General features: G+C 50.8%; 1 protein-coding gene across 2 annotated transcripts in view; it reads right to left on the reverse strand.

Annotated features, from left to right (window-relative positions):
• The window catches only part of abcd3a (ATP-binding cassette, sub-family D (ALD), member 3a), a 40593-nt gene extending 27964 nt beyond the window's left edge, over window positions 1–12629 (reverse strand). For both annotated transcript variants that reach the window (XM_038276432.1, XM_038276431.1), the window contains exons 1-6: window positions 12435–12629; window positions 7109–7145; window positions 6694–6792; window positions 6211–6299; window positions 3824–3893; window positions 42–139 (exon numbers count right to left, since the gene is read on the reverse strand). In XM_038276432.1, the coding sequence (XP_038132360.1) occupies window positions 42–139; window positions 3824–3893; window positions 6211–6299; window positions 6694–6792; window positions 7109–7145; window positions 12435–12544 (503 nt within the window). In that variant the 5' untranslated portion in view covers window positions 12545–12629. The remainder of the gene's footprint in view (window positions 1–41; window positions 140–3823; window positions 3894–6210; window positions 6300–6693; window positions 6793–7108; window positions 7146–12434) is intronic.
• Between the last annotated feature and the right edge of the window lie 287 nt (window positions 12630–12916).

Genomic DNA, 12916 nt, shown 5'->3' on the forward strand with positions numbered 1-12916 from the left:
TATATAAGGAGAATGGAGACATGATGGAGTCCTGAACTTACTGCAGGTACTGGTCGTACAGCTTCTTGGTGAGCCTCTCACGGAACCGCAGCTTCAGCTCATTCAGGCCCAGCTTCAGGAAGTTGTTGACCAAAGCTATCTGTAAGGAGCCAATCACACGTCATCATCAGACATGGTTTTGTTTAGGTCCGGACTCGTCGGAAGGGTTTTACAGGAAGACCAGAGATAGAGAGAAGTGGGACCTAGATCCCTCAGGGGTTCTTAGTTCAGATAGAGCACCATTGTCCTCCTATAGGAATGCAGCCTCAAAAGATTCATGGCTGCGTTCGGCTCAGTCACCACCGCCATCCTCTTATAGCAATGCAGCCTCAGAAGATTCATGGCTGCGTTCGGCTCAGTCACTACCGCCATCCTCTTATAGCAATGCAGCCTCAGAAGATTCATGGCTGCGTTCGGCTCAGTCACTACCGCCGTCCTCCTATAGCAATGCAGCCTCAGAAGATTCATGGCTGCGTTCGGCTCGGTCACTACCGCCGTCCTCCTATAGCAACTAAGGAGGGTAACTTCAGATCTTTGCTGGTTTGACAATGATACCAAAGGTGCATCTCTGGCCAATTCTGGACACACCCAGGGACAGCTTTTATTCTGAACAGACCCATCCCAGAAACGGTTTCTGTTCTGGACACACCCCCCCAGGGAAGGCTTTTATCCTGAACACACCCACCACGGTATGGTTTCTGTTTTTGACACACCTACCCAGGGATGGCTTCCATCCTAGACACACCCACGCAGGGACGGTTTCTGTGCTGGAAAAACGAAAGTTACGACTGTAACTATGGTTCTATAAATCCCGAATGACGGCCAGAGGCGGTGCTTAAAGCACAAATGATCATGCTTGTGCATGCACAGGTCGAGCATCTTATACTAACATAGTCACGTGTTGTGACAACGACAGCTCAGTCCCTTAATCTTCTGGCAAAAACATGATGATTCCGAGGGACCGTGCGCTCTGGCGGTCTTCCGGGATTCATAGAACCGTAGTTACAGTCGTAATTTTCATTCTATTTTATCCCTACTGACCGCCAGAGGCGGTGCCTAAAGCACGGATGACGATTACAAACAGAGTCCTGAGGAATCACATACAGAAACAAACAACCCGAAACATGCCCAGCTTACTGGGAAGATGGTGCACGCCGGGACAGGATCCCCTGCAGTGGGTGAAATGCCGCCAAGTTAACCCTGTAAAACTTAGCAAAGGTATTAGGGGATTAACAAGAGGCTGCTGAACAAATAGCCTCCAGAGTGACACCAGCCATAGCGGCCCATGACACACTAATGCCCCTGGTGGGATGGCAACGAACACCAGCGGGGGGTTGACGGCCCTGCCGAATGTAGGATTGTTCCACTACATCCACCATGCAACGCGCAAGGCGGTGTTTAGAAAGGGCCTGCCCCTTGCGGGGTCCCACGTAGCAAACAAACAGAATACCCGACTGCCCGAAGAGAGAAGCTGTGAGACTGACGTATGCCTTCAGTGCCCGAACAGGGCAGAGAAGCTCATCAGGCCCATCTGCATCAAGGCGGGCAAGCTGGAGGGGCACAGTGTGGCTCGCGGATAAAGCCGCCTTAGGAAGAAACGCGCATCAGGCCAAAGAGTAACACCTGAACCAGCCGGGTTCCAACGGCAGCAGGACCTGTGAACAGACAAGGCATGTAGTTCACCAACCCATTTCGCCGAGGCCATGTGCGAGGAGAAAAGCTGTCTTCTTTGACACACACTCAAGGCTTGCCTCCGTCAATGGTGCAAAAAGAGGAGAGTGCTGGGCAGCGAGGACAAGAGAGGTCCCACACAAGCACAACACGGCATGTGGGAGGGTGCAAAAGTCGGGCACCTCTCAAAAACAAGGAAACGTCCTTGTTACGACCCATCGTCTACCCACCCAATGCCAGCAAGAGATGGCAGCAACATAAACTTTCAGAGTGGATGGAGAGCGACCTTGAGAAAGCAGTGCTTGAAGGAAGGTTAAAATAACAGAATTAGGACAGTGTACAGGGTCCTCATTTCTTTCCCGACACCAGGGGCTAAAAGCCTTCAACTTATGGGCCTTGGCATTAGTCACCGTGTGTCTGCTGTCCCCTCCATATTCCGAGAAGGAAACGCCTGGCCCTGTAGTGGCCACACCAAAAGTTGGAGGTGACTGGGATTGGGATGCAGGATGTGACTGCCCAGCTGTGAGAGAAGGTCCTTCCTGTGGGGAAGAGGCATTGGAGAGCTGCAACAGAGCCTGTGCAGCAGTGGAAACCAAGTCCTCCCTGGCCACCGGGGGGGCACCAGAATGAGCTGATGCCCCTCCTGAAGGACCCTTACGAGTGTTGGGCCTATCAGGGGAAGCGGCGGAAATGCATAGAGCAGTGCCCTCGGTCAGTTTCGCAACAACGCATCCTGACCTAGGGGACTGGCACTGTCTACCGGGGACAACCAAAGTGGGGAATGTGTTGTCTCTTGGGAAGCGATTAAATCTATGGCTGCCCTTCCTAACCTCTCCCAAATAGTCCCCACAACATCTGGGTGGAGCCTCTGAGATAGGATCTCAGCAGGAACATTCTGCACCCCTTGGTCAGGGTCTCCAGTCACGTTAGCACCACGCTCACCCCTAAGGGACTGGAGCAGTGCTTTCATCCCCTCCAGAAAGAGTTTGCGCAGCCTCTGGAGGGCAAGATGATCTTCGCAGCTTCGACCTAAGTCTCGAGGCTACCAGTTACAACTGTGTCTTACCACCTGTTCAACCCGAATGCGAGAAGATAAAAAAGGGACTGAGCTGTCGTCACGTGGTTATATAGGCTCACCGGTGTCACCGGGGTTCACACATGACTATGTTGGTATAAGATTCTTGACCTGTGCATGTGCAAGAGTGATCATTCGTGCTTTAAGCACCGCCTCTGGCAGTCAGTAGGGATGAAAGTAGGGATGAAATAGAACCAACCCAGGTATCCAGGTATGGCTTTTATCATGGACACACCCACCCAGGGAAGGTTTCTTTTCTCGACACACCCACCCTGGGAAGACTTTCATTGCTGGACACACCCACCCAGGGAAGGTTTCTATTCTAGACACATCCACCCAGGGAAGACTTTCATTGCTGGACACACCCACCCAGGGAAGGTTTCTATTCTGGACACACCCACCCAGGATAGACTTTCATTGCTGGACACACCCACCCAGGGAAGGTTTCTATTCTAGACACACCCACCCAGGGATGGTTTCTTTTCTCGACACACCCACCCAGGGATGGTTCTTTTCTCGACACACCCACCCAGGGATGGTTCTTTTCTCGACACACCCACCCAGGGATGGTTCTTTTCTCGATACACCCACCCAGGGAAGGTTTCTATTCTGGACACACCCACCCAGGGAAGACTTTCATTGCTGGACACACCCACCCAGGGAAGGTTTCTATTCTGGACACACCCACCCAGGGATGGTTTCTTTTCTCGACACACCCACCCAGGGAAGGTTTCTATTCTGGACACACCCACCCAGGGATGGCTTTTATCCCGCACACGCCCACCTAGCAACGGTTCCTTGAGGAGATCTAAAGGATGGGGTGGTGTTCATGTGTACAAGAACCTGGACTCCTATGGATCCTTCTAATAACAAATCTGAATATACCAAAGAGTGATGGTCCCTCACGTGTTAGACTGAACCCATTTCATCCTGGACAGCAGCCATTTATCAGAGGCAGAGAGGCTCCTGAGGACCAGGACTGGAAGCACTGCTAAACAGACAGTTATGTAGCACAATGAATGGATAAAGCCAACTCACCACTGGCATGAATTTGATGAAGCTGAACAAGAAGATCTTGAAATCTTTAGTGGAGCGGCCAATGATGGCGCTGGGAATGAGAGGATGAGACGGGCCGACGTTAGCCGCAAGAAGAGAAAAAGAGGAAAACAAGGATGTCTGCAGTGGTTCTAGAATACATAGATCTGTTTAATTAGTTTCCCTTTGGGATTAATTAACTATTTTTTAAGTGAATTAGAAATCACTTAAAACAGAATCCAACCTTTATACTCTCTAGTGTTCCTCTGCATCACTTCATTAAATTCACTATGTCTATTTAAAACCATTTCTTTACTGACCGATTGGTCTTTAGGGACCAATGTTTTTTACTGACTGAGGGACGTTAGTAACCAATGGTTTTTACTGACCGATGGTCTATGGCGAGCGATAGTCTTTAGTGACCGATGGTCTTTGATGACCGATGGTTTTTAGTGACCGATGGTTTTAGTGACCAGTGGTCATTAGGAACCGATGGTTGTTAGTGACAGATGGTTTTTAGTGACTGATGGTCTAAGGTGACCAGTGGTCTTAGTTACGATGATTTTAGTGACAGATGGTCATTAATGACAGATGGTCTTTAGTGACCGATGGTCATTAGGGACCGATGGTCATCACGGACCAATGGTCATTAGGGATCCATGGTTGTTAGTGACAGATGGCTTTTAGTGACTGATGGTCTAAGGTGACCAGTGGTCTTAGTTACCGATGATTTTAGTGACCGATGGTCATTGATGACAGATAGTCTTTAGTGACCCATGGTCATTAGGGACCGATGGTCGTAAGTGACAGTTGGTTGTTAGTGACCGATGGTTTTAGTTACAGATGGTTTTAGTTATCAATGGTTGTTAATGACATATGGTCTTTGGTGACCCATGGCTTTAGTTACCAATGGTTGTTAGTGACAGATGGTCTTTAGTGACCCATAGTTTTAGTTACTGATGGTTGTTGGTAACAGATGCTCTTTAGTGACCGATGGTTTTAGTTATTGATGGTTGTTAATGACAGATGGTCTTTAGTGACCCATGGCTTTAGTTACCAATGGTTGTTAGTGACAGATGGTCTTAGTGACTGATGGTTTTAGTTGCTGGTGGTTGTTCGAGACAAATGGTCTTTAGTGACCGATGGTTTTAGTTACCGATGGTTGTTAGTGACAGATGGTCTATGGTGACCAGTGGTCTCAGTTACCGATGATTTTACTGACCGACGGTCATTAGGGACTGATGGTCGTAAGTGACAGTTGGTTGTTAGTGACCCATGGTTTTAGTTACAGATGGTTATAGTTACCGATGGTTGTTAATGACAGATAGTCTTTAGTGTCCCATGGCTTTAGTTACCTATGGTTGTTAGTGACAGATGGTCTTTAGTGACCCATGGCTTTAGTTACAGATGGTTGTTAGTGAAAGATGGTCTTAAGTAGCCAATGGTTTTAGTTACCGATGGGTGTTAATGACAGATGGTCTTTAGTGACTGATGATTTTAGTTGCTGGTGGTTGTTAGTGACAGATGGTTTTGGTTGGTGGTGGTTGTTAGTGACAGATGGTTTTAGTTGCTGGTGGTTGTTAGTGACAGAGGGTTTTAGTTACCGATGGTTGTTAATGACAGATGGTCTTTAGTGACTGATGGTTTTAGTTGCTTGTGGTTGTTAGTGACAAATGGTCGTTAGTGACCGATGGTTTTAGTTACCGATGGTTGTTAATGACAGATGGTCATTAGTGACAGATGGTCTAAGGTGAGCAATGGTATTATTTGCTGATGATTTTAGTGACAGATGGTCATTAGTGAGAGATGGTCTTTAGTAACCCATGGTTTCAGTTACAGATGGTTGTTAATGACAGATTGTTTTTAGTGACCCATGGTTTTAGTTAAAAATGGTTGTTGACAGATTATCTTTAGTGACCGATGGTTTATGGTGGCAAGTGGTTTGTAGTGATCGATGAATGTTAGTGAACAACAGTTGTTAGTTACCTATGTTTTTTGTGACCAATGTCCCTAGAAGCTCAACTCTACCAATAACACCTCAGACAGCCTTAAATTCTTCTGAATTACATTTGTTTTCTAGCTCTCTAATTTAACCTCCATGTGTTGTTCTCTGCCTCACTGAAACAGTTGATCTTTTAATAAAGATAAAAACATTTATGCATTATTTTTATTTCCATGGTATGGAAAACTGTGCTGCATATGTTCAGTATCTAGTTTCAACTTGTAGAACCGCGAGCACCCTCAAATAAGAACAAACATAGATCCCTAAAATCATATGTTTCTCTTTAGGGAAGCGAGGGGCCGCCACAGGGAATCCTATACAGGGGGCTGCTGAGGGTCTGACTCCACTGCAGGTTAACCTGGAAGCTCAAGGTCCAAGTCACGCTGACCTTTCAATCATGGTACCGTTTTGGATCATCCACACATCGCAGTAGGTCCTGGCCACCAACATGCTGGCAATGAGGAGGAGGTAGGCGGTCTGCGGAGGAGAAGCAGAATGGTGAGGGCAGTATAAAGCTCCTTTATCTCTCTAACCTTGGCCCAGGTAGAATCCAGCCTCGCCTTCAGATAAGCGCTGTGGCGATGAAGCTAGCGTTTCTGGGTCAAAGGGCTCTGCTATCTGTACAGCAATGAGGACATCAAGGACAGTCTGATCCAGTAATATGACACCACTGTTCTTAATATAAAGTAAGTCCTTACCCCCAGTTCTCATCTATATGAACTAGATCTAGAATAAAAACCTCTTTAGGAAATGAGTAAACAGCTTTTATCCAAGTGACTCCATTCTATGCTGCCATCGTCAGGTTTTCAACAAGCTACAAACTAAAACTAAGGTAAAACCATCAGAGCAGCCTGTTGTCATAAAGACTTACCTCCATGCAGAAGAACCGGGGAACCATGATGCGCAGAATTCGAAGGATCCGGAAAAAGAAGACTTTATCCACAGCCGCTTTGTCCTTCTTTCCATCTTTCTACGTTTACAAAGAAATACAGGATTATTTCGGGTGACAGAGATCTGGGAGGCCATGTTGGAGGCTGCTCGGTCAGCTCTTTAGTTTGTCGGAGGACCAGGGAATCTCCTTTGTGCCTTCCTGGGCGGCTGGGTTCTGATCTGGCCCATTTGCTGGTTAGGTTTAAATGAAGATGGTCTCCTGACTTCGTCAGGGTGACTCGTTGCTAAGCTTCTTGGGTCAGAACCCATTCAGCCAAATCATGGTTCTACTCTCAGCTCCAAAGTAAAACAGCTAACCGAGCAGCCACTGGTCAGGAGAACGTTGCTGAGCCTACCTCTGAGCTCACTACCAGCTGGGAGCTTCCTTTGAGACTGTCAGGAGAAAACAAACACAGAGCACCATTAATTAGACGCTTCACCATCTCGATCCTAACCAGGAAACATCTAGAAGCAGAGAAGGAAGGAGAGGAAAGCCCAGTCAGCCCCAGGCTGCTTGGATCTACTTCAGGTATCAAAGGACCTCCTGGTCTCTCTGCAGATTCTGCTATGAGTTGAGTGGAGAGGTTCCGACCCATTAATAAAGGACCAGAGTTGGTTTGGTCCTGGGCTTGGCACAGTAGCCCATATCATAGCCAGTCTGAGTGTGTGGGGGGTTCTGGAGGTCCAGTCTGAGCTTGTGGGGGGTTCTGAGGGTCCAGTCTGTGCTTGTGAGGGGTTCTGAGGGTCCAGTGTGAGTTTATGGGGGGTTCTGAGGGTCCAGTGTGAGTTTGTGGGGGGTTCTGAGGGTCCAGTGTGAGTTTGTGGGGGGTTCTGAGGGTCCAGTGTGAGTTTGTGGGGGGTTCTGAGGGTCCAGTGTGAGTTTATGGAGGGTTCTGAGGGTCCAGTCTGAGTTTGTGGGGGGTTCTGAGGGTCCAGTGTGAGTTTGTGGGGGGTTCTGAGGGTCCAGTGTGAGTTTATGGAGGGTTCTGAGGGTCCAGTGTGAGTTTATGGGGGGTTCTGAGGGTCCAGTCTGAGCTTGTGGGGGGGTCATGAGGGTCCAGTCTGAGTTTGTGGGGGGTTGTGAGGGTCCAGTCTGAGCTTGTGGGGGGGGTGGGGGGGGGGGGGGGGGGGGGTTGGGGGGTTATGAGGGTCCAGTGTGAGTTTATGGAGGGTTCTGAGGGTCCAGTGTGAGTTTATGGGGGGGTTCTGAGGGTCCATTGTTAGTTTGTGGGGGGTTATGAGAGTCCAGTGTGAGTTTATGGGAGGTTCTGAGGTTCCAGTCTGAGCTTGTGGGGGGTTATGAGGGTCCAGTCTGAGTTTGTGGGGGGTTCTGAGGGTCCAGTGTGAGCTTATGAGGGGTTCTGAGGGTCCAGTCTAAGCTTGTGGGGGGGTTATGAGGGTCCAGTCTGAGTTTATGGAGGGTTCTGAGGGTCCAGTCTGAGCTTATGAGGGGTTCTGAGGGTCCAGTCTGAGCTTGTGGGGGGGTTATGAGGGTCCAGTCTGAGTTTATGGAGGGTTCTGAGGGTCCAGTCTGAGCTTGTGGGGGGGGTTATGAGGGTCCAGTCTGAGTTTGTGGGGCGTTCTGAGGGTCCAGTGTGAGTTTATGGAGGGTTCTGAGGGTCCAGTCTGAGCTTATGAGGGGTTCTGATTGTCCGGTGTGAGTTTATGGGGGATTCTGAGGGTCCAGTCTGAGTTTGTGGGGGGTTTTACAGGGTTCTTTTTACAGAGAGGCCCTTGGACCCCCAAGTGGCACTTGGACCCCCAGCTTGTCAGAGGTGCTGGTGGTTCTGAAAGCACAGTTTGTGTTTAGTTATCAGCTTTGAGGATCAAGGACTAGATGAACTGAACAGAACCAGACCATAGAACCACCTGTAGAACCCTCCAATCAGTGGTCGGTTCTACATCATGCTCTCACCTGTTGTTCACACCTGAGGGAAAAGTTCTGATCCTGTTCTGTCCAGAGTCTGATCAGTGGGCTTCTAGGGCCGCTTGACCCACTGATGGGTCCAGATCAGACTAGCAGTCTGAAAGCGGTACTGACCTGTGTCTGGGTCGGTTCTGATCGGTCTCTGACCTGTGCTTGGGTCGGTTCTGATCGGGTACTGACCTGTGCTTGGGTCGGTTCTGACCTGTGCTTGGGTCGGTTCTGATCAGGTACTGACCTGTGTCTGGGTCGGTTCTGATCAGGTACTGACCTGTTCTTGGGTCGGTTCTGATCAGGTACTGGCCTGTGCTTGGGTCGGTTCTGATCAGGTACTGGCCTGTGCTTGAGTCGGCTCTGACCTGTGTTTGGGTCGGTTCTGATCAGGTACTGACCTGTGTCTGGGTCGGTTCTGATCAGGTACTGACCTGTTCTTGGGTCGGTTCTGATCAGGTACTGACCTGTTCTTGGGTCGGTTCTGATCAGTCGGTTCTGATCAGGTACTGACCTGTGCTTGGGTCGGTTCTGATCAGGTACTGACCTGTGCTTGGGTCGGTTCTGATCAGGTACTGACCTGTGTCTGGGTCGGTTCTGATCAGGTACTGGCCTGTGCTTGGGTCGGCTCTGACCTGTGTTTGGGTCGGTTCTGATCAGGTACTGACCTGTTCTTGGGTCGGTTCTGATCAGGTACTGGCCTGTGCTTGGGTCGGCTCTGACCTGTGTTTGGGTCGGTTCTGATCAGGTACTGGCCTGTGTCTGGGTCGGTTCTGATCAGGTACTGACCTGTTCTTGGGTCGGTTCTGATCAGGTACTGACCTGTGCTTGGGTCGGCTCTGACCTGTGTTTGGGTCGGTTCTGATCAGGTACTGGCCTGTGCTTGGGTCGGTTCTGATCAGGTACTGGCCTGTGCTTGGGTCGGTTCTGATCAGGTATTGACCTGTCTCTGAGTCGGTTCTGATCAGGTACTGACCTGTGCTTGGGTCGGTTCTGACCTGTGTCTGGATCGGTTCTGATCAGGTTCTGACCTGTGCTTGGGTCGGTTCTGAACAGGTATTGACCTGTTCTTGGGTCGGTTCTGATCGCGTACTGATCTTTGCTTGGGTCGGTTCTGACCTGTGTTTGGGTCGGTTCTGATCGGGTACTGACCTGCGTTTGGGTCGGTTCTGACCTGTGTCTGAGTGGGTTCTGATCGGGTACTGACCTGTGTTTGGGTCGGTTCTGATCGGGTACTGACCTGTGCCTGGGTCGGTTCTGATCGGGTACTGACCTGTGTTTGGGTCGGTTCTGATCGGGTACTGACCTGCGTTTGGGTCGGTTCTGACCTGTGCCTGGGTCGGTTCTGATCGGGTACTGACCTGTGCTTGGGTCGGTTCTGATCGGGTACTGACCTGTGTTTGGGTCGGTTCGGATCGGGTACTCACCTGTGCTTGGGCCGGTTCTGACCCGTGCTTGGGTCGGTTCTAATCGGGTACTGACCTGTGCTTGGGTCGGTTCTGATCGGTTCTGACCTGTGCTTGGGCCGGTTCTGACCCGTGCTTGGGTCGGTTCTAATCGGGTACTGACCTGTGCTTGGGTCGGTTCTGATCGGGTACTGACCTGTGTTTGGGTCGGTTCTGACCTGTGTCTCAGTGGGTTCTGATCGGGTACTGACCTGTGCTTGGGTCGGTTCTGATCGGGTACTGACCTGTGTTTGGGTCGGTTCTGACCTGTGTCTCAGTGGGTTCTGATCGGGTACTGACCTGTGCTTGGGTCGGTTCTGATCGGGTACTGACCTGTGCTTGGGTCGGTTCTGATCGGGTACTGACCTGTGTTTCGGTCGGTTCTGATCGGGTACTGACCTGTGCTTGGGTCGGTTCTGATCGGTTCTGACCTGTGCTTGGGCCGGTTCTGACCCGTGCTTGGGTCGGTTCTAATCGGGTACTGACCTGTGCTTGGGTCGGTTCTGATCGGGTACTGACCTGTGCTTGGGTCGGTTCTGATCGGTTCTGACCTGTGTTTGGGTCGGTTCTGATCGGGTACTGACCTGTGCTTGGGTCGGTTCTGATCGGGTACTGACCTGTATTTGGGTCGGTTCTGACCTGTGTCTGAGTGGGTTCTAATCGGGTACTGACCTGTGTTTGGGTCGGTTCTGATCGGGTACTGACCTGTGTTTGGGTCGGTTCTGACCTGTGTCTGAGTGGGTTCTAATCGGGTACTGACCTGTGTTTGGGTCGGTTCTGATCGGGTACTGACCTGTGTTTGGGTCGGTTCTGACCTGTGTTTGGGTCGGTTCTAATCGGGTACTGACCTGTGTTTGGGTCGGTTCTGATCGGGTACTGACCTGTGTTTGGGTCGGTTCTGATCGGGTACTGACCTGTGTTTGGGTCGGTTCTGACCTGTGTCTCAGTGGGTTCTGATCGGGTACTGACCTGTGTTTGGGTCGGTTCTGATCGGGTACTGACCTGTGTTTGGGTCGGTTCTGATCGGGTACTGACCTGTGTTTGGGTCGGTTCTGACCTGTGTCTCAGTGGGTTCTAATCGGGTACTGACCTGTGTTTGGGTCGGTTCTGACCTGTGTCTCAGTGGGTTCTAATCGGGTACTGACCTGTGTTTCGGTCGGTTCTGATCGGGTACTGACCTGCGTTTGGGTCGGTTCTGATCGGGTACTGACCTGTGTTTGGGTCGGTTCTAATCGGGTACTGACCTGTGTTTGGGTCGGTTCTGATCGGGTACTGACCTGTGTTTGGGTCGGTTCTGATCGGGTACTGACCTGTGTTTGGGTCGGTTCTGACCTGTGTCTCAGTGGGTTCTGATCGGGTACTGACCTGTGTTTGGGTCGGTTCTGATCGGGTACTGACCTGTGTTTGGGTCGGTTCTGACCTGTGTCTCAGTGGGTTCTAATCGGGTACTGTCCTGTGTTTCGGTCGGTTCTGATCGGGTACTGACCTGCGTTTGGGTCGGTTCTGACCTGTGCTTGGGTCGGTTCTGATCGGGTACTGACCTGTGTTTGGGTCGGTTCTGATCGGGTACTGACCTGTGTTTGGGTCGGTTCTGATCGGGTACTGACCTGTGTTTGGGTCGGTTCTGACCTGTGTCTCAGTGGGTTCTAATCGGGTACTGACCTGTGTTTCGGTCGGTTCTGATCGGGTACTGACCTGCGTTTGGGTCGGTTCTGACCTGTGCTTGGGTCGGTTCTGATCGGGTACTGACCTGCGTTTGGGTCGGTTCTGACCTGTGTTTCGGTCGGTTCTGATCGGGTACTGACCTGCGTTTGGGTCGGTTCTGACCTGTGCTTGGGTCGGTTCTAATCGGGTACTGACCTGTGTTTCGGTCGGTTCTGATCGGGTACTGACCTGCGTTTGGGTCGGTTCTGACCTGTGCTTGGATCGGTTCGGATCGGGTACTCACCTGTGCTTGGGTCGGTTCTGACCTGTGCCTGGGTCGGTTCTGATCGGGTACTGACCTGTGCTTGGGTCGGTTCGGATCGGGTACTGACCTGTGCTTGGGCTGGTTCTGATCAGGTACTGACCTGTGTTTGGGTCGGTTCTGATCGGGTACTGACCTGTGTTTGGGTCGGTTCTGACCTGTGTCTCAGTGGGTTCTAATCGGGTACTGACCTGTGCTTGGGTCGGTTCTGATCGGGTTCTGACCTGTGCTTGGGTCGGTTCTGATCGGGTTCTGACCTGTGTCTGAGTGGGTTCTAATCGGGTACTGACCTGTGTTTGGGTCGGTTCTGATCGGGTTCTGACCTGTGCTTGGGTCGGTTCGGATCGGGTACTCACCTGTGCTTGGGTCGGTTCTTTCCTCCGGTTCTGATCAGGTAGAGCAGCAGCAAACCGCCTCCCGCCAGGATCGAGTTCTTCGCTGTCAGATGTTTGCTGAAAGCCGCCATGTTGGGAACTCAGGGACCGGTTCGGCTCGTTCCGCTGCTGTCACTGCCGACCGACCTCCTGCCCTGTAGGAAGGGCGCATGCGCACAGGCCTCTTCTTCTTCCTTTTCTGAAGGAGTTTTGGTGCCAGCGGGGCACAGCTCCACCTGCAGCTCAAAGGTGGTATTACATCGGGGGCATTCAGGCTGCTTTCCTCCAGCAGCGCTGCTCCTGCCTTCCTCTTCTTCTTCTGGGGGCCTGAGAAACTGGTTCACTATGTTTTAAATCATTTCTATCAACTTATCAGAATAAATTACATAATGTACCTCTTTACTGCATAAAGACTCTCTCCCTTATTTAAAGGAAGGCATGTTTATCTGCAAAGCATTAACAAG

This window comes from Cyprinodon tularosa, unplaced genomic scaffold (assembly GCF_016077235.1).
Source record: "Cyprinodon tularosa strain WSP-4 unplaced genomic scaffold, ASM1607723v1 ctg1240, whole genome shotgun sequence".
NCBI classification, from domain to species: domain Eukaryota; kingdom Metazoa; phylum Chordata; class Actinopteri; order Cyprinodontiformes; family Cyprinodontidae; genus Cyprinodon; species Cyprinodon tularosa.